The sequence below is a fragment of the Marmota flaviventris genome, chromosome 12, assembly GCF_047511675.1.
Source record: "Marmota flaviventris isolate mMarFla1 chromosome 12, mMarFla1.hap1, whole genome shotgun sequence".
NCBI lineage: Eukaryota > Metazoa > Chordata > Mammalia > Rodentia > Sciuridae > Marmota > Marmota flaviventris.
The window spans coordinates 107,086,880-107,108,981 of record NC_092509.1 but is presented as its reverse complement, the minus strand read 5'-3'; the positions used below and the strand labels follow the sequence as shown (position 1 = coordinate 107,108,981).

Below are 22,102 nucleotides of genomic sequence, written 5' to 3'. Positions count from 1 at the left end.
TGCTGGTATAACTTTTGTACTGGTTTTTGCTTGAGGTATATATTTGACATATTATTATTTTGACTTAGATTAGTTTGGTTGAGGAAGGGAAGAGTATATTTTTCTTAGACATTTTCTTTTGAGTTACTATCCCATCTATTATCCATATTAAAATTCTTTAGAAAGATAATTAATTTGTGGATGCCATCAGGATCCCAGGGATCCTGAATTTCTTTCAGGTTCCTTCTATTACAGTTTGTAATGTTTAGCTTGATATGTCCCTGAACTAACTGTATGAATGTGACATTAGTTAACCCTTTTCCTTTTTCTTTTCTTTTTGTGGGGGAGGGGTGCCTTCTTAGCCCATCTTTACCCCGAATTAAAAATCGTATTCCCCTCTGCTTTATTACAGACTCAAGAATGAACAATCCGTCAGAAACCAGTAAACCGTCGATGGAGAGTGGAGATGACGCTACAGGTAAGAAGTAGTCTCTGATCTAGCTTTTTAATTAGATGAGATAGAGCTGATAGAAGAAACTTGCCACTTCACTTGGACATATATTTGGCTTGTACAGAACAGTTTGCACATTGAGTTGTCAAATATGATTTAGTAGTTGCACCAAGCGCAGTTGTTTATTTAATATTATCTAACTTTCTTCTGCAGATTGCTTTATCTTTCTGCTTCCATCTATCAGAAACTACAGAATCGTTATGGGAATAGTTGTTTGGGTCAGATAGTTCAGGGTATGAATTATGGATTTACCACTTAATGACTGTGTGACTTTAGGCAATTTCCCCAATCGTTTTGAGACTGAATTTATTCAATTATTCAATAGGAATGTTTCATAGGTCATTAGGAGTATTAGATGAGAGAATATACGTGAAGTGTGAAGCATAGTGCCAGCTGCACCGTGATCGTGCTGTTCAGAGTGTCGCTTGTTATAGACGTTGATCAGAATAGTAAATCTCATCCACCCCATATTGGTTATAAGTTATGTTAAAAAGTCCATATTTTGTTAAGTAGTTATAAACACACTCGTTTCTAATACATTCTCTTATTTCATTTTCTAAAATTTACACACGATTAAACCTTTGATCAAGAAAAAATTAATTATCATTATCATATAAATGAGAAAACTCAAGCCCCATGAGAGAAAGGTGAATCCATTAAAAGAATGTTGGTCTCCGCAGCCCATACTCTTGTTAAGTCAGTATATTGCTCAAGGGACATTTGGCTCTGTATCTTTATCATCTGCTGGAGATGCGCAGAGACTCCCATTTCTAGAAGAGCTTGGATTTCAAGTATTAGGCTGCATGGAGAAGAGCACCATGGGTAGGATGCACAGGAGGTGGCATTTCTAGAGTAGACAGGTTTCCACCTGCAGACAGTCCTCCCTCTTTGGCTGTTTTTTAAAAAAATGTGCCTGACTCTGGGAGATGGCAAGAATGAGGCATCCTCGAAACCGTTTTCTACCTCTATTGGCCACAAAACTTTTTAATTGGTGGTAGATGGGTGGCTTGAACCAATGTTCCTGCCTGTGTGGTTTCTACTATAGGCTATCCTATACCTGGAGACACCTATTAACCTTGTCATCTCTAAAATGTTTCTACCTCTTTGTGTGAACTGAGCTATAAGGTTAACATGTGCAACTGGGTTACATTAAAGGTGTCTCCTGTCACTCTGACTGAATAAATAGTGCGGTAGACTGCTTTAGGTTCCTGAGAAGGGGTGTGGGGGGTACCATTGAATTCTGCCTGAATCGTTAGCCACAGTCTCCTTCCTTTTATTCCTCTAACCCTGTTTTTGCCCCATCTTCCTGTGTGTCGGGGGGGGGGGGGGGGGGGGCATTGGTGCCTGTGCCAGTGTGGGTGCTTTGGCCACAGCCAAAGGTACATACCTTTGCAGAGAGAAAAAATGCTGTTGATCACACTGGGAGGTCAGAGGAGAGTGGGTGGGACACACTTGGCTAAAGAATAGCTTCAAAGACAAGACTCAGTTTTTCTGTCAAGGGAATAGAAACAGACAGACTGACAGAAGGATTGGAGAATACTTAAAATATTCACTATATTGGCCTTATTAGAATGCCCATGTTTGTCATGCTCTTCCTCCCTACTCTATTTTGAGTCACCCCTCTTATATCAGAGAAGACATTGGGCATTTGGTTTTTAGGGATTGGCTAAATGTATGATATGTCAAGATCATTGTATTGTCATGAACAACTAATTAAAAAAAAAAAGAATCCCCATATTTGCCTTAACATCACAGTTTCAGTGCCTGCTGTGTCTTATTGAGCAGCTACAAACTATAATAAAACCCGGTGGCTTGTTTTAGAAAATCCTAAGCACTATACACATTCCTTGTTAGAGTCTGTAAACAAGTCAAAATAACACCTGGCATTTTGCCAGGGGAATGTTATCGTAAACAAGTCTGGATAGTGCCTGGCAAAATGCCAGAGGGAGTGGTTTGAGAAGTAACAAAAACAAGCCATTAAGTGTGGAGATTCCTTATTGGTTGACTGATGTATCTAGTTTATGCTAATTAGATAAGCTGTGTGGAATGTATAAATACTGCTCCTGTCCTGCAATAAACGGCTCCTACTCCTGCTGTATCAATGTACACAAGTTATTCGTCACCCCCCGGTTATTTTGCTGCAGCTGGACTGCGGCAATTCCTGATAGCAGTTCTTATGACAAGTTATATGTTATTTCAGGGACTAGGAAATTGAGACACCAAAGCAACTAGGAAATAGAGTATTTGTACCCTGAATATGATTTTTCCCCATGAAGTGTAATAAATAAAAATGAAAATTTAAGCCATACTTTGTATTCGTTCAGTCCTAAACCATTTCCACAGCTCTGAGATAACTCCTGGCTGCAGCACTCCTTGAAACAGTCTTGTGAATTTCTTGCCTGTTATCATATTCGGTGCTTGACAGACTTGTTCTCATTATGGACCTGAGCATTATCAGTTTAGATAAGGGGGAGCTAAGAGCTGGCACTTATTCATATAAGTCTTTATTCCCAACACCACTAGTGGAACTTGATTTCCTCCTTACAAAGACAGTACATTATTATTGTTTTTGTTTTTGTTTTTTTTTTTAAAGAGCTTTTGCTAATGCAGTAACAGGTAGCTGGATCAAATGTGACATGATCAGCCATCAACTCTGAACTAGAGTAGCTTACTTCCCATTTGTCTACTGAGGCATTTGCTGCTTTACTAGAGTTATAAATTACTTCCACTTTATGGGTCTTTACATTCACTTGAGAGCAACAGAAGTCTTAATTATCTGTTTCTCTAATGTTTAAGTTCCATTGCCATATTGAAATCTGATGTTTTCTGGATTCAGAATACTTTTGTGTTGATCATCTTTTCTCGAATGTTTATAATTATTATGATATTGACTTGTGAGATTTTAAGGAGAATGATCTTAAAAATTATTTAAGATTATGTTGATATTATGCGTGTTTGTCTTTCTCTATGATTTATTTTAAAAAGCAAATCTAACAGTGCATTTTAGTCAGATGACCCTATGTGTTCACAGAAAATCTGTAGTTTAGACTTGTTCAGGTTTGTGTCGTCTTCTGTATGTACCATATCATAGTTGGTGTTATTAGGTCCAGTGCAAAAAGACCAGCCTCTTTCAGTCTTCAAGGGGTTAGCAGCCCACTGATTCTGGGTAGGTGGTGGTAAGTAGTTCAAGAGCAGATATGGAGGGGTGCAATGTGTTGGTCAGTGGGAGTTTGAGTATGTTGGTGGAAGGAACCATCATGGGTAAAGAGAGGGAAGAAACCTAACTGACAGATAAAGGCTGTGATAAAGGAAGTGCAGAATGAGGATAAATTTTGAGAATGAAAAAATGTGCACCCTGGGCTGGGGTTGTAGCTCAGTTGTGGAGCACTCACCTAGCACGTTCAATCCTCAGCACCTCATAAAAATAAATAAATAAAAGGTTTTGTGTCCATCTACAACTTAAAAATTTTTTTTTTCAAAAAAATGTGCACCCTTTTTCTACAGTAGGGAAGAATGGAAGACTTGTTTTTGTCTCCAGTGCCCAGTCTGCCCTGGTGTACTTAGTGGGAGTACTAAACCTTGAATAAGATAGTGATTTTGTTCTCAAGAAATTAATGTTGTAGATGTTTGAGAATACAGCAGAAATTGAGAAGTTTCATAAAAGGTGTATGAGAATCCACTGTAGGGAGAAACTGTTCCTGACTTGGAGGACCAGGGAAGGGTTTGAAGAAGGTAGAGCCTCCAGTGTGCCTTGAGGGTAGCATTTAAATGAGATGGTGATGGGCAGGATTTGATCCTTCAAAGCAGCAGGAGTCCAGTTAGGGAGGGAGAGCTGCCAGCTGGGTCCTGAGGTCTCCCATTCCTTCAGGGTGCTGCTGTTGTGCCTTGATGCCCAGACACGTCCTCGGTCAGCCATCCTCAGAACCAGTGACCATTCCAGGTCCTCCCACTGCAGTGCAGCCACTGCTCTTTCCTCTAGCTCATTGTTTTTGTAAATTTACCTTGGCTTTTTAGACTTAGTTTTGATAATGAAGGAAGGTGAAAAGGACCTGTTTTTAAATATCAAGTTTTATGTAATTTTTTTCTGATAACATTGGTTCTGAAATATGAAAACTTATTTTCTTGTAAAGCAGTGTACCTGTTAAGTCACTGACTTTCTAGTCGGCTAACTGTACCTCTCTTCCCACCTGGATTATGATAGGTATAAGACTTCCATATCCTGTCCTGTTTTACTTCATTTTCTATCCAGAGGTCTTCCCTCCCCCACCCCCGATCTAGAGACAATGGTTAGATTTTTTGGGCAAATGAAAAGGCCAAAGAAATTTATTAATGTAAACTAATGTGCATTTATGAAGTAGTATTACACAAATATCATTCACGAGAAGTTCTTAGTAATCAGTGATGTTTGTCTTGTGGAATTTACTAATACCATGGCTGATGTTAGGAAATTATATTCATAAAGAGAATGATCAGAGGTCATTTTCTCCAGAATGAGGAGAAAGGATCCCGAAGACCAGGGTTCCAGTAAATAAACTAGTATTCTTCTTAATGATTTGATGCCTTGAACTGGCACTTTGGAAACATTTCCAAAAATGTGCCTGAAAATACAAGCGTTTTCAGGAGTAACATCTGAAAATCACTAGAGAACAGGCCTCAGGTAAAAATCTCATCAAACCAGAGTAGAGCAATGGCAGACTTCAGATTCTGAAGGACTAGCTTCCCTTTAAACTTACATTTACTTAGAGGCCATTTCTTTTATTATCATCATAATCTTAATGTTTATACATAATTTACTGTGGCTTTCATTCTGCACTGAGTAAGATGCTCCTATAAGCCTGAGGGTAGAAATCCCAATACAAAATTTTTTGGAGTCCTTCACAGGGACGTTTTAAATAATGGGTAATTCCAGGGGCCACCGACAGTAGCTGACCACTCCCAGAGGACCTCAAGAGCACAGTGAAGGGTCTGTTCGTCAGGTGTCAGAACACACATCAGAAAGGTAGGCCTTCCTCCAGGGTTTGAGTTGATAGGAGTTATGGGTTTGTTAACAGGTTTTGGCCACCGCTTGTTGAAAATCTGGCCCTGGTGCATGTGGTAGGTTGGTTGGTTGGTTGGTTAGTTTTTAAGTATAGAAGGGGGAAAGGGAGCTATAATCACTAAACCTGTAAGAATAGTAAAAAGTACCATCTGAAGTATGATTATACCTTTGTTAAATGAGAGAGTGATCAGTTGATCCTATTGCCAGCGATAACCTAATAATAAATTTTAAATTTTAAAAGTAGTATCTACTTTTATTCATTACTACTATATGAATGTGGAACACTAATGAGAGGATCTGTTTCTAAAAGACTGCTTTAGGCACAAATTATTAGAGATTGTCTATAATTTTCTCTTTCCTCCCTTAGAGGGCAGCTGACTTTTGTGTCGTGTCGCTCTTGTCATAATTTTTTCCCAACAGGAATAAAAGAATTTTTTATATAAAAGAATTTTCTAGCCCTGTTACACTTTACATCTTGGCTTGAAGCAAAAAACTATACTCTGTTACTCATTCAGTTAGATCCATTCCAAAGCATCCTAGCCTAGAGCAGCAGTAGTAGAAATTGGGGGTCAAATATAATGAGCCATTGGGGGGAAGAGACTAAGGGTGGGTAAGAAAAGGAAGAGGGAATAGGCATAATGCAAAATGAATGCCTGTGCTTGGTGTGGGGTGAGCTTGATACGGTGTCATTCTCTGGGGAGAGACTACCCAGGGGGAGAGTGGACTTGGCAGTGAGGTGGCACACTTCAGTTCTGAAGTGGTGCCTTGTGGCACTGCAGGTGATGATGTGGGAGGTAGAGATGTGTTCATGCAAAGAGAGGTCTGCGTTACTGCAGAGGCATTGGGGAGGCTATGGAAGGAGCTTCAGATTCTCCAGGCCAGGGCTGGCAGACCAAAGGGAGTTGTGCACTGTCACTAGGAAAACCGCTGATTGCAATGGACCATGTACGTTTAAATTACATGAAATTAAAACTAGCTCCTTAATCACACTGGCTAAGTTATGTTTAGTGCCTGGTGGCCTTGTGTGGGCCAGTGGCTGCCGTATTGGATACCAGGTACGCATCACAGAAAGTTGTTGAGCAGTGCTCACATTGAATTAAGAAAGAAAAACCATAGAGATCAGAAGTGAACCAGACAGGGAGTTCATGAAGTTAGTATTCAGTGTGGTCGAGAGGTCAGGACTCTATTGGATTTGACAGTAGGAGTTACTGGTGTTCTTTAAAGTGGTTGTAACAGAAATTGTGGTGTGTAGGGAAGCAAGCAAGTGCTGAAGAAGGGGAATGGTAAAGGTAGGCACCATGGAAGTATTTCTTTGCTTTCTTATTTGTAAAATAAGGAGTTGGCTAGTTCTTTTTAAAATAGTCCCTTCCACTTTTACCTCTTCCAAAATGTCCTATAATATCATCCAGTGTAGCCTCTTGAGTTTGTCGTCTTTGACCAAGCATAGTTGTTTGTGATTCACCTATTCTGTTAGCTCAATTTTATTTCTCTTCTTCCTTTCTCCAAAAGGGTGGAGAGGTTCCAAATGTGTTTTTGAAATAAATGGGAGATATAAACTATTGCTGCTGTGTCAGAGAGTTGGGAACAAGGACAGAGGCATTCGGGCTGCTGTTTAAATGCCTAAAACCTGTGCAGAGCTGAGTCTTATGTGATCTGTTCACACAGGGAGCAGATGAGGACTTTCCAGTTCTCTAATCCATGAAAGTCGGTCTTAGCTGGACCCTTGTTATAACCAGGACTGTCCTGGGATTCACCTCATTTCATTCCCTGTCATATACATCATTGCATATGCCCAGATATTTTCTATTTGCTTTGCTGTTTCTGTGTTTTGGAAGTGACTACCCTCTGATTACTGGAGAAACTCTAGCTGTCTAATTAAAGCCCACCACCTCCTTCTTCATTGGGTTTGTTTTACCCGCCTCCTTTTCTTTTGCCTCTGGCTGAGGAATATTCTTCTTTTCCATTGGTAATCCTCTGCTTCTCACTCATAATTGAGTCCCTTCTCATACCCTTTAGGTTCCTGCTCCACCTTTTAGCCCCCTGTATCCCTTACACCTTCAGTGTCTCAGTCTCCTAAGTGTGCTCAGGTTCCTGTGTCCTCTCCACCTATGCCTTTGGACTGCCATCCTCAGGCTCCCACGCTCCCTGACTGACTGGCCTGGCTGAAGGAAGTCATGCCATCACCCCCTACCTTGGCTTTTCCCTTGGTTCCTGGAAGTCTGGATGTGGACCTAAAATTTTCATGCACTGTTTTGTCAATCTTGATGTCTTTATTTTGTTATTTTATATAAAACAATGAATTGTGTGTGTGACATTACATTGTATATGTGACATGGATGTTTTCTTAACATGTATGTATTGTTGAAGCACTTGTGTATCTGCCACTCTGGCCAAGAAATAGAATGTGATCACTGCTCAGAAGTTTCTGGAGGTCTGCCTGGTGACACTTCATTCTTCTCCCCCAAGGGCAATCCCTGTCCTAAACTTACTGTCAGTGGTCATCTCTTTCATTTTTTCCCCATCTGTGTATTTATCCTCAAATAATGTATTACTTAGATTTGCCTATATCCATTTATAAATTGAGTCATACTGTTTATAGTCTGTGGCTGGATTATGATGTTTTTGAGATCTGTGTTAGTATGTTTATCTGTGATTCATTTTCACTGCTGTAGGATCCCATTATATGAATATTTCACAATTTTCCTGTCCATTCTATTATAGATGAACATTTGGGTATTATCTCTGTAAAGGAGGAAAAGTTTATTTAGGGCACATGTTTTGCTGTTAAGAACAGTATTGCTATAAATAATTTTGTACTTGTTTCATATATGTGAAAAAGTCTCCAAAGTATTTTCTTAATAGTGTAATTGCTGAACTTCTGGTGTTACCCAAGACTGCCAACCAGACTCCCAAAGACTGATTTCTATTGGTCCCAACAACGAACGAGAATTTCAGTCTTGCCGGAAGTTCATATTAACCAGCTTTGTAATTTTAGCCAATTTATTGGATGTTGTTTTACTCAGCTTTAGCACTGCTGTGCCCAGAATACCTGATGAGAACGACTTAGAGGAAGAAAAGTTTATTCAGGCCTCATCATTTCAGAGGTCTCTGCACATAGACAGCCGAGGTGCCTCCATTTGCTCTGCAACAAATTATGGGGGGAAAGACCCAGGGGAGGAAAGCTGCTCAGCTGTGGACTGCCTCCTCCAGCCTTACCTGTCTAGAGTCGCCACCAGTCTGTCCCTTGTACCCAGTGTGGACTGATCAGGCTATAGCACTCACTCCAGTCATCTCGCTTCTGGATGTTCCTGCATTCACACGGGAGTTTGGCAGTGATGGGGGGCTCATACCCAACAATTACAAGTAAAAATGATATCTTATTGGGATTTTAATTTGCATTTCCTTAATTTCCAAGGACACTGAACATCTTCTTGCCTGTTGTGTTAATGGGCCATTTGTGTTTCTTTTGTGAAATTCCTATTCATTTTTTTTTTGCCCACTTTTTCTATTGAGTTGACTTTTTCTTATTGATTCATAGGAGTTCTTTGTGTATTCCGAACACTAATCCTTGTTGTTTGCATGGATTGCAAGTATTTTCTCCTTTTCAATCATTTTTGTACCCTTTGATAAACAGAGCCTTCAATTTTAAAGCAGATAAATTTGTCCTTTCTCTTTGGGGGCCTGATAGAAAAACCCTTTCCCGAGGTCCCAGTGATATTCTCTTGTGTTGTTTTCTTAAAATATCATAGTGTTGCATTTCACGTTTCAGCCTTTAATCCTTCTGAATCTTTCTCTTTCTCTTTCTTTCTTACTTTTTTCCCCCAAATGGATACTTAGTTACCCATTTATTGAAAACTCCCTCCTTTCCTCACTGATGGGTCATAGCTCACCCTTTCCTCGCCTCTGTCTTGTTTCAGCTGTAGCTGTTTCTGGACTCTGGTTTATCTGTTTATCCCTGCACTAATGATTATTGCTGTCGGTTATGGTTTGGATGTGAGGTGTCCCTCAAAAGCTCACATGTGAGACAGAGCATGAAAGTTCAGAGGAGAAATGACTGGGTTGTAAGAGTCTTAACCCAATCAGTGAATAATCTGTGATGGGATTAACTGAGTGGGGGCTGGAGGCAGATGGGGTATGGCTGAAGGAAGTGGTCCATTGGGGGCATGTCTATATTGTATATGGAGAGTGGAGTCTCCTCCTCCCCCGCCCCCTGCTTCGGATTACCATGTGAGCTGCTTCCTTCTACCACATGCTTCCCCCATTATGTTCAGGCTCACCTTGAGCCCCAAGGAATGGAGCCATCCTTCTGTGGATTGAGATCTCTGAAAACGTGTGCCCTAAATAAACTTTTCCTCCTTTACATATGTTCTGGGTGGATCATTTAGTCACCACAGAGCAAAAGCTAACTAGAATACTGTTTCTTAGTAAGTCTCAATCAAATGATCATGCAAGTCCCTCTAGGTTTTAATAACATTTTGGTCCTTTGCCCTTCTATTTAAATTTTAGAATCAGCTACCCCTCTGTTCAGAAAAAGAGAGAAAAGAAGACAGAAAATGACTTGTTGGAATCGTAATATTAAATTTCTCTGAATCTATAGGTCAATTTGGGGAGAACTGACCTATTTACAAGGTTGAGACTTCCTGTACCACACATTTGTCTTCTTTATCGTGTCTAGGTAAAGCTTTATAATGTTTTACTTATAGAACTTGCTGTACTTTGATATATTTATTCCCAGAACTCCATAAGTATTATACATAAACTCTTGAAGTTTTTTCATTCGGTCTAGACAAAGGCAGCTTTACAGTAGACTTCTGTGCTGCACCTTGTTAGACTTGGGCTTCTGTGACAGTATTATTGTCCTTGGGATGTTCCACATCTGCAATCAGACCACCGAAGAAGAGTGACTTTTCCAGCCCAGGTGTCTCCTTCCCTGCTGCTTGTGCTGGCAAAGCCCCCCTTGCGGTGGCTGTGGAGGTGGCCTTAGCACGCCGACCTTAGTGGCTTTCGGTGTTTGGCCATCAGATTCATTTGTTTATTTGCATTACTTCATAGTATAAAGTTGAGAAAATTTATATTCCTGTACCTTGAGTTTTTAGTGGATATTGCATTTTATCTAATTATCTTTTGCATCCTTTGAGATGACGCTATAATCCACCCCTTTGCTTCTGCCACCTCCCACTCTCCCTCCCCCATTAGTGAATTTGGTGAACCCTATTCATTTTTTATTTGTTTGTTTAAAAAAACCACAAGTCAACCTTGTATTCCCGGAATAACCCACTTTACACATAATGTATTATCTTTCTAGATAAGGTTTGCTATTGCTGTTAAGATTTTACCATATGTGTTTATTAATTGAACTAGTTTGTATTATTTTTTCTTTTTTGTATTTTTTTCTGGTTAAAGTTATTTCGCCTCATTAAGTGAATTAGGAAGTATTTCTTGTTTTGTTTTGTTATTGTTCTCTAGAAAAGTTTGTGAAACACTGGAATTACATGTTCCTTGAATTTGAAGCACCCTTAGATACTCAAATTGTATAGGCTTTGTATTCTCTTTTTCAGATTTTTACCTACTAATCCAGTTTCTATAAATGCTGTGGGACTCTGGATTTTCTATTTCTTGAGTCATTCTTATGTTTTCTGGAGAGTTATTTCTAAGTTTTTTAGGTTTTATTTTGGGGTTTTGTTTTTGTTTTTGAGACAGGGTCTCACTAAATTGCTTAGTTCCTCAGCCTCCTGAGTTGCTGGAATTACAGTTGTATGCCACTGCTCTGGTTTCCATTTCTGTTTTAATTTTATTAGCATGAAGTGGTTTATGATACTCCTTATCTTTTTTTATCTGTAGTATTTTCTTTTTTTAAAATTTATTTGTTCTAATTTGTTATATATGACTGCAGAATGCATTTCAATTAATAGTACGGTAGTATTTTATTGACCTTTTCTTAATCCTTGAATTGTTTACTTGCTCTTTCTCTCATTTTCTCATTTCATCTAACCAGAAATTTGTAAGTTAAGTTGATGTCTTTCTATTATGTTTTCCCCTGTTTCATCAATTATTGGTTTTAGCTATATTATTGCCTTTTCTCTATTTTCTTCAAATTAATTTCTTTTTCAGTGCCCGATACCACTTGACATTAATTAAACTATGTCTTCCTTGTAGCTCTTTCTTCCTGCTCCTGAGACTAGTCTTGAATGCTTTTTTCTGCTCTAACTGGTCCTTCTCTGGCTCTTTGTCTTTCTGGCTCCTAATATAGGTACCCTCATCTTTAGTCTACTCTTCTTTGTACCCATTCTTTATTGATCTCTCTCTCTCTCTCTCTCTCTCTCTCTCTCTCTCTCTCTCTCTCCTCTCTCTCTCTCTCTCTTTATGCGTGCATGCAGTGCTGGTGAGCACTCCACCACTGGTTACACCCCATCTCTTCTCTCTTAATTTAACTATCACTTTGATGTGAATAACTAGACAGAATCCAAGGACCTGGTCATTGTAACTTAGCCCTTCCACTAACTAGCCTTGTTCACTTAAGGTTTCTAGAAGCTCTGAACTAAGATCTCTGAGATTTAGTTCAGTAATACTGTTTTAAGTGACAACCTTACAGAATTTTTAGCCCTGACCTGTCATTTCTAAATGCCTTCTGGGCCATTTTTCTTAGATGTTTTTTGAATTTCTCAATCCTTAGATGTCTTATATTATTCATCTTACTGATTCATCTTTTCCCCCCAACAATTCAACCCCCTGGTTCTTTTTTCCAGTGTCCCTGTTCTCCCAGGCAGGCAAGGCATGTATGTCTTGACTTCTGCCCTCACACCCTGTCTCCTGCTACCATCTCACACTCAAGTTCATTTGGGGGCAGGAGTGGGAGGTACATCTGTTCTCCTTTCCATTCCTTTTAGTCCAGTTTTACAAGAATGATTTCTATGTAATATCTATTTACTTCTATCCTTACCTTACAATGAAACCTTAGCACCTTGTTAAAAGAAATTGTCTGCCAGGCATGGTGGTGCAGGCCTATAATCTCAGCTTCTCAGGAGACTGAGTCAGGAAGCTTTTTCAAGTTCAGGGCCAGTCTAAGCAACTTTGTGAGAACCTGTCTCAAAACAAAATATTTAAAAAGGACTAGGGATCTGGCTCAGTAGTTAAGCGCCCCTAGGTTCAATTCCTGGTCCTCCCCTCAAAAAGGAAAGAAATTATCTGCTTTTGCATCTTGATCTCTGTATTGATCTCAGATATTGTCTGAGTGTTCTTGTTACCTTTGTGCCTTGGAATACTGTCTTGTGTTTTTTTAGGAGATGGTCAGTTAGTTAGTTACAGCCACAAAAAGGGTCACAGTAAAGGCTCAGGAAGACAAAGTTTATTACACTCACAGGTCCTAGAAATAAAAAGCATGGCACTCTATCCAGGCTCACATGAAAAAGAAACCAAAGTGGCCCAGAGCCAGAGAAGAAAGGGGCAGGGAAGTTAGGGCCACTGTCTATATTGGGTTTCCCACGGAGTGTTCTCTGGTGGCCTGGCACCGGGTCTAGGGTGACTGAGACAGAGGAGTGTTGCCTCCAGAGTCTGGGCAAATGGGCTCAGGACTGGTCAGTTTGGGCTCTTAGAATTGACAGGAGAACAGATTCTTCCCAGCCAAAAGGTTTTTGTAAGATGTCAGAACATCCGAATATGTAAAAAATGTCGAAGTTTACAGTACAAAGACCATACCTAATCCCATCCCCCAGGAGGCAGAGCCCCAGCTGAGTGCTACTACTGTGATTAGCAGCAGCCCACTGTAGATAGAGCACTGGCCGGGATACCAGAAACAAGTCTCTTGTTGTGTGGTGCTTTGTGACTTACAAGGAGTTTGTCATCATTTTTATGGGAACTGGAAGGTGGACTCAGGGTGTAGAATTTTTTTAAAAAATATTTTTTAGTTTTAGGTGGACACAATATCTTTATTTTTTTATTTTTATGTGGTGCTGAGAATCGAACCCAGTGCCTCACGCATGCTAGGCAAGCGTGCTACCACTTGAGCCACATCCCCAGCCCAGTGTATAAAATTTTGACTCCATAAGAGTGAAATAGTTAGCTCTGGAAGACTTCTCATTGAAATGAATCTCTAAGTGCTCTGGTTTTCCTGATCTCATCTTTTAGCCATGTTGGCTTATTTAGTATGTTTTGAGCAGATTTCTCCAAAAGTACACAGTCTTTTCGCCCAGTTTTGCTGAGTTATGATTGACTAAATAATCTTATGGTGTACAACTTAAAATCTTCATGTAGGTAATGATTTCCTGCATAGAGAGAAAAGCAGCAATTAATGACAAAACACAACTTTAAAATAGTAAAACTTCTGGATTTGGCTATGGAAGTGACTCTAATTACTTTAAAATTTATTTCATGCTAGTTTCTAATTAATTGACACAATTGTACTCTTAAGTGCATTAACTGTTTTGTGTCTAGGTAGTCCTAAAGTTTCCCAAAGTGGGAGACTTTAGGAAAGAAAATCACAAGAAATGATCCGTGAGTTTTTCAGGAAGTGAAAAACATTTCTCTTGTGATTATCTTAAGGAGACCTCCAATAGCTCTTCCAGGTCTTGCAGTATACCTAAGAAGTTAGGGTGTGTGGTGGCAAAAATGAGAGCTTCTAACAGTGATGCAGTCGGGTTCTGGCTCTGTTCTGCTGCCTGCCCAGGGTGTGGCCACATTGTGCACGGGTAGGAAGGTGAGGTGTGGGAGTTGTAGGAAATGTCCTCGTACCAGAAGACTTTGGAGGCTCCTGGTCAGTTATACTTTATTCAGTACAAAGTATTCTGGCTTTTTAAAAATAATAACTGGATATAGGAGTTTGAAAACAATGTATTATATTCCTGAGAAAATATTTCTGGGTGTTAGGGTGCCATGTCCTTCCATAAAATCAGTTCTGTTCCAACATGAAATCACAGCGTAAGAGATTTTTAAAAAGCACTGGCAAAACATTTTGAAAAATATAATTAGAGCAGAGCCCTTGCTAATAGATGTGTATAGTTGGCTAGGATGTAGGTCAGTGATTGGAGTGTTTGCCTGGCATGCATGAGGCCCTGGATTGGATCCCTGGGGTGGGTGTGGGGTTGGGGGATACCATATGGAGTAATCCATACTTTGGAATTGGAGAAATCAGTACAACTATTTTGTTTTCATTATGCTTGCTGGATAAAGAACTTCTTTTGCCATCAGAGGCGTCATTCATTAAACGGTTTAAATCAATAGTAACTCCTTGCTCTTGCAAAGTCATAGTGCTTTTCTTTTGTCCAAGCCAAATATCAAGTATGATGAGAGTAGAAGAGAGGCTTGGTGCCTCTTTTGGAACTCTGTCTCTACCATTCTTTACAATAGTGAGAATGATATAGTGCCACATAATGGCTATAATTCATTGTTTATGTTACATACTTGTCTTGTAGTCCTATATTCTGAAGAGAAACCATTTTACTATATTTTCTTTTCTTTTTTTTTATTCCCGTCTTCTCCTTGGAGGTATTTCAAAAGTGCTTTTGCAAAGTAAGTTCCTAGTGAACATTCAGTTACATTGGTAACTGAAGTCTGATACTCTCTTCAATCTGATATTTTTCTTGTAGTAGTTCTAATCATTTCGCTTGCTTTCCAGGCACACAAACCAATGGTCTGGACTTCCAGAAGCAGCCTGTGCCTGTTGGAGGAGCAATCTCAACAGCCCAGGCCCAGGCTTTCCTTGGACATCTCCATCAGGTAGAATGTTCTGCTCAACCATAAGTGAGAGTAAAAGATGGAGACCTGAAGTGCTAGGACCTGGGGAAGTTTTTTCAGAATGTGAGACTTTTAAAATTAAGTAAACCCTATACTGATCACATCTAATTGTGTCATCCAAATGGTCAGCATGGAATCAGTACACTTAGTTGACTGGATAGCCATTGAGGCCACAGGCGGGGGCTGGGGGGATTTCTTGTTGAATGGAATGTCTGTGACATCTGGATCATTGGGTCTAGATTCTGAGCATGATGTGGGTTTGTGGTGGCCTACTGAAGTCAGTCCTCCAAAATGGCAAAATTACTGCTGCCTGTGACCTCTGGTATAGGGCTCTGGGTGCAGTGCTCCTATCCCTTCTTTGAAACAGCTTCCAACCTTTTGATTTCAGGCAACTACTCAAGAGCCTTTTGCTCGACTGTGACCACCTAGCTTGAGGTTTAAAAAGACCTGCCTCAGCTTTATTACCCAGACACCAGAGGATTTTTTTTTCATGAGTCTAAAACAGACCGTGGATTCTCTTCATTGTGTTATAGCTATAATGTAAAGGGGAAGAGAGCACAAAACAAACATTGGCCACCTAAGAGTTTTGGGATATGAGAGCTGATTGACAGTGGAAAGCTAGCAGTGAAAACAGTTAGGAGGTATATGATCAGAGCATCCCACTTCTTGATTTATGTTCACAATTATGTATTAAGAAACACACTTCACATGTTAGTGGTTTCTCCTCAAAACCTAGAATTAATTTAATGCTTACAGTGTATTTGCTAGTAGCGATGCTGGTAACAGTATGCCTAATGGGGGTGGCAACTCAGTGACAAGCCCACATGAACCCTCCCTGGCTGTGTATTCTCATGTTAAGTTGCTGTGAATGGATGCATATCATGCTGCTCTACTCTTCTCATAAAAATACACTATAAGACTATCTAAACTGTAAAAGAAGTTTTTCTCTACTTGAAAACAGATGAAATTCAGGAAAGCTACTCCAAAGCCTGTGATTTGTCTACAGATGCAGAGGGGGTTGTTGGCAACAGCCAGCTGCTTCTCTAGGGCCAAGCCTTGTCCATGCTGTGCTCAGCCACATGGCTTTGTCTGTGCTGTGCCCCCTACCCACCCACAGTCTCTGTTATCCATGATGGAAATTCCAGAAACAGTTCACAAGTTTCGAATGATGTGTGTTGCAGTATGTTGTTTTAATTGCTCTATTTTGTTTCTAATTTTTTTTGCTAATCTCTTACTGGCCTAATTTGTAAATTAAGCTTTATTGTAGCTATCTCTCTGTAGAAAAATTCTAGTATACACAGGTCTGGTGTTATCTGCAGTTTCAAACATCAGTGAGGGGGCAACATTGGAATGTATTACCTGTGGATAGGAGGGACAGCTGCATCTTTGAATCAGAGAAACGTAACATAATCTATAAAAATGTTATCATGTTTATTTTCTTCTAAGAACATATTTAAACTTCCAACAAGTTCTCTGCCATTAAAGGGAGTCACATTTTTTATGCATGTAGTTAATTATGTTGTACATAGAAAGCATCTTTTATTGGCTTCTATGTATGTCACTCTATATTAATCAGGTTTCTGTAACTGTGACAGAACTCCTGAGCAAAATTAACTAATGAAGGAAAGATTTATTTTAGCTCACAATTTCAGAAGTTTAGTCCATGGTTGCTTGGCCCGGTTGCTTTGGGCCAGTGATACAGCAGAGCATTATAGTAAGGAATGTTTGGTGGAGCAAAGCCACACACCAAAGGATGACCAAGATGCAAAGAGGGTTAGGAAGGGGCCAAGGTCCCAATATCCCCCTTGACGGCATGCCCTCAGTGACCTAGCTTTGTTCCACTAGGTCCCAACCTTTCAACACATGGATGGTCCTTTGGGGGTACATGTAGCATCCAAGCCATAGCATGGTCCATATGTACAGTTTTAACAGTTGGTGGAGGTACATGGACGGCATGCAGTCTTTTCCCCTTGGTCTGGATTCTAAGATGGTTGCAAACCTTGAACCAGCTCTGGGGCCTCCAAGGTCACAGACCCTCCAGTGCCTCCTAGAAAAAGGATGGAAGCCAAAGAAATGTCCTTTTCAGCTGAGCCTAGAAAAATGTGAGAAACTAGCAAAATCAAGTGTTAAAGGGAAGCTCTCTTTTTTATTTTATCCTTCTGTTTTGAAAACTTTCAAATCTACACAATTGCAGTAGAACAATATTTGTCTGAAACCACCAGTGGTTGCTGCTTTACCGTATTTACTTTATTGCTCTTTGTGTTTGTGTGTGTGTACATATATACACATAGAAAATGTGAATTTTTTTCCTCACTTGAGAGTACATTGCAGGCATTGTGGCTGATTGCTTATAAACACTTAAATATGCTTTTCCTATAAACAACATTATGTTAAAAACTACAATTCAAATTTTAGAAGTTCAGCACTGATATGAGACTATTTTCTAATATATGGTTGCTATTTAAATATTTTCTGTCCACGATCCAGTCCGTACTTTGTGTTTAGTCTTCACATTTGTTCAGAACAATTCCTCAGCCTCTATATCTTTCATGATACTGACAATTTTAAAGAGTAGAGAAAGGCCAGCTATTTTATAGAATACCTCTCATTTGGGTTTGTTTGTTCTCTCATGACTGGAGTGGTTTTGAAAGAAACACTCCTAAACATTGTATCCAAAGGCATAGGATATTGCCTTGTCCTATTTTTGTAATACTAAGTTTGATCATTCAACTAAGGTCTGTTTGTCCGATTGATCCACTGTAAGTCACTGTTTCCTCCTTGTAACTAATAATCTGTGGAGTGATTCTGCAAGACTGCATAAATATCCTGTTTCTCAACAAGTGTTAGCCCAGGAGCATCACATCATGGTTTAAATAAAGTCACATAGAACTTGATCTCCTTTAAACCTCTGTGTTGAAACCCCTCCTCTGCTGGGGCTCGCCTCTCCTGGGCTGCATGCTGTAAACATTCTCTCTTCAGGTTGGTCTCTTTGAGTCCAGTGGATCTAAAATGTGTTCTCCATACATCTCGGCAGGGGGAGTTTCTGTTTTTGTTTCCTTTGGGGGAGTCTTTACTAACAGCACTGTTAGTAGAATCATTTCAAATAAAGGATTTAGCGGTCAGTGAATTTTAGCGCTTCACTCCACGAGCTCCATATCCAGGCTTAGATTAACTCCAGAACATCTTAATGCTCTGTGGTATATCCAGAGTGGAACTCCTGCCTTCCCTGTTGGTGACACAGCCATTTCCCAGTCTCTCAGGTTTGAGCCCTGGAGTGATTCATGATGCTCTGTTCCTCCAGTGTACAGTCCCTTGCCAGAATCCTCGTTTGGTGGGAGCACTCTTGTGCTCCTTTCTCTCCCTACCATGCAGGGAGTGTGTGCTCCTCACAGTGCATCCTAGCAGGAGGCACGAGTATCCTTGCTGACAGCTCTGTGCTTGCTTGGTCACTGCTGCCCACAGCCCTCTGTAAAGGTATGAGTTTGCCCTTGTCATTAGCACTTGGGGAGAAAGAGTTGAGACCTTGTCAATTTCCTGTTACTCCTCAAATCTTGTCCGTAGTTGATCATCCAGTGATGACTCCTGCCTGAGACAGTTTTCACAATTGCCAGACAATGGCTGTCTAATTCCTTGTGTGTGTATCCATATTCTTTGTTTGTGTGTGTGTGCGTGTGCGTGCACGCATGGGGGTGGGTGGGGGGGAGTGGGTGGGATGGGGTGGCAGGTATCAGGAATTGAACTCAGGGGCACTTGACCACTGAGCTACATCCCCAGCCCTATTTTGTATTTTTTTTAGAGACAGGGTCTCACTGAGTTGCTTAGCCCCCCTCCCTTTTGCTGAGGCTGGTCTTAAACTCTCCTGCCTCTCCTGCCTCAGCCTCCTGAGCTGCTGGGAGTAGACTGGCTCTATACCCATATTTCAACATAACCGTGATTTTGAACTTCCTGAATGTGTGAAATGTAAATATTATGACAAACTTTCATATGTGGTTTATAGGACAGATTATTTTAGCTAGAAATTTTAAGTTATGATGCTAAATATTTTAAGGATTGACCTGTGTTGGTGTGCATATATGAAAGTTTTACTCTGCTATGTATGATCTATCAAAGTGCATAAGTGCCTTCTACTGTCATGTATAACTAATTAAAACAAATAAAAAGATTTAAAAGAAAGTTTTACTCTGTATACGTGGAAATTATGAAAGAAGTATATGGTTCTCATTTTTAATGATAAACTAATATGTTAGGGAGCTTATTCTTATGTGTTCTTTAACATACGTGGAAGATGAATTAAGTGCTCAGGATCTAGGCATCCTGTAAATACAGACATGTTAAGTAGGCACATCCTGTACAGATGTAAAACCCTGTGATACTCATTTAGGGTGAAAACAGCTTCAGAAAAAATCAGCAGCATCTTTTAGTGGAGATGGGGACTGTGAACTTTCCCATGACGTCTTCACCCAGTAAAATGAGCTCATTGTACTTACCTTCTCTCTCAGCCACACGCCTTCAATGGAGAGTCTTATAAAGTGTTGAGGACACCTCTGGTGATGAATGCCAACAGTATTGGCCTAGAACCTCCCTTTATTACTTTACTTATAGGTCCAGCTCGCTGGAACAAGTTTACAGGCTGCTGCTCAGTCTTTAAATGTACAGGTAAGCTGGGACATGAGATAATGGGTCAATTTTTCCATTTATTTTTTTCCAAAATTTTCTATAATGAGTACATAATAATTTTATAATAGGAAACAAAAGTATTATTATTTATCATTTTTAAATTTTCTTATTATTTATTTCTATATTTTTATTACTGAACATCATAAAGATACAAATGATAATTATTGCCATTCATGAAAATCAATTTTATATTCTATGCATGAATCAAAGGTGGATGAGAAAAGTCTGCCTTCCAAGTTTTATATGTAAGTTCAGTAAAATGTTTCTAAGTCACACTGTACACATATCTAATCACTAAGCCATATAATCTCTTAAATGCTCTTTTGTTTCCAAAGATCTTTTTATTTTCATTTTTCATGTCTCAGGAAAACAATGCAGAGAGCCCTGGACTGAGAATTGTGGAAGTCTTAGGTGTGAACTAACTGTGTGACTTTTAGCAAGTCTTGTTACTTGATGGGACCCAGTTTTTTTTTCCTTTATCTTCATTGAAATGTGGATATTTGTAAGATTGCCAGAGTTCCTCTCTACTCTAAATGTTATGCTTCTAAGAATTGTAACTAAACCTGTTTATGGATGTTGGTGTGTAGATAGACAAAAATTTAAAGCAAAACTTAAATCTTGTAAGTTTGCACATGTGAACACGTGGTATGTGGCAGAGCGTGCAGAAATCAGGTGTCATGCACCCCTCCTTCGGCTTTTCATTATAGTGTTGGGTGACTAGCAGTCAAGAGGTAGCAACAGTACTGTGGTGGATTGATTTCAGTGTTGCTAGTGACTAAAGACCTTGGGTTGAGCATTCCATGAAACCCAGTGGAATATGGACCTTGTAACACATGGAAACAAGGAGAGAAAAGAAAAGGAGATAATGTGATCTTCCTTTCTGAGGGAGAGGAGGTAGAAAATTGCCTTGGTTGCCATGGTAAACTTTCATCCCTTAGAGGGATGTTGGCAAACAGGCTGTATCTCCAGTGCAGAATGTTTACAGTCCTGCACTGTAATTATCTTTCAATGACTGGCAGAATTAATCAGAGCTTTTATGTTAATTAGCCCTGCTGCAGTCCCCAAAACAGGTGGTGGGAAATATGCAAATCTATGCAGAATTTTAATGCTCTGCATAACCAGTTTTAATTACCATAAAATTTTCTCTCTGTGCCCCTTTCAGGAGTGTGTGCTCTTTCTTGACTGTAGTATTTCCCCTCAAGCTTGACAAAGATGCTAGATTTACAGGTCATTTAAAATAGTACAGGAGAAACCCTCTGGGTCGAACAGTGAGCCCCTAAGGTGGCCTATGAAGAAGCTCCAGACTGCCAAGTCTGTGTCAGGATGTTAGTATGGAGGGTCTGACACAGAAACGGATAAGGATTTGCTGTTGTAAAATTTTCTTTTGATAAGTGGAGGATCAATTTATTTTTTATCTTTAAAAATTATAATTGCAACATTGCTGGCACTAGAATAAAAACTAAAAACTTATATGCAAAACCAGGAAGATATAAGTGAATAAGAAAGAAAAAGAAAATAGAGAATCCATCATCAAATAACACATATTTTAAATGATTCTTAAAATATGGAGTTACTAATACATTTCTTTTAATCAACTGTTGTAATCTTTCATTTCCTATCCTTCCCACCTCAGTCTAAATCTAATGAAGAGTCAGGGGACTCTCAACAGCCAAGCCAGCCTTCCCCGCAGCCTTCCGTGCAGGCGGCCATCCCCCAGACCCAGCTCATGCTTGCTGGAGGACAGATAACTGGGGTAAGTTTCCACTGAGAACATCTTAATAAACTCCCCCTGTGTCACAGGTGCCATCAGCCAACATCCGATCAGCACTGTTTACTGAACATGGCATTGTTGTGTCTAAGGAACTACCAGTGCTGCAGACAGCTCTGAAAAAGGACTCACCTTTGTCACAGGATTTCAGGATGTCTTTTGTTACAGTTGCAGATAACCTGAGGAGTTTCTAAACCCATGTTCAGGTGTTCCTTCATCATGAGATGGGAGTCGTGTCGAGACCATTCATTATATTGGCTAAGTGGCAGTTGTCAGTTTGGAATCACGACGTCACTGAAGGATAGAAGTTCAAGAGTGGATTAGTACCAACAAAAGGAAACGTTTTCTCCTAAGTGACTTGAGTAATGTTCTAAAATACATGGTCTCATACCAGGCTCTG

At 39.8% G+C, this 22,102-nt stretch overlaps 1 protein-coding gene across 7 annotated transcripts in view; it reads left to right on the top strand.

Annotated features, from left to right (window-relative positions):
* The window catches only part of Pou2f1 (POU class 2 homeobox 1), a 151,833-nt gene that overhangs the window by 83,114 nt on the left and 46,617 nt on the right, over positions 1–22,102 (top strand). For all 7 annotated transcript variants that reach the window (XM_071600359.1, XM_071600361.1, XM_071600358.1 and 4 more), the window contains 4 exons: positions 392–457; positions 15,139–15,239; positions 19,860–19,913; positions 21,568–21,687. In XM_071600359.1, the coding sequence (XP_071456460.1) occupies positions 400–457; positions 15,139–15,239; positions 19,860–19,913; positions 21,568–21,687 (333 nt within the window). In that variant the 5' untranslated portion in view covers positions 392–399. The remainder of the gene's footprint in view (positions 1–391; positions 458–15,138; positions 15,240–19,859; positions 19,914–21,567; positions 21,688–22,102) is intronic.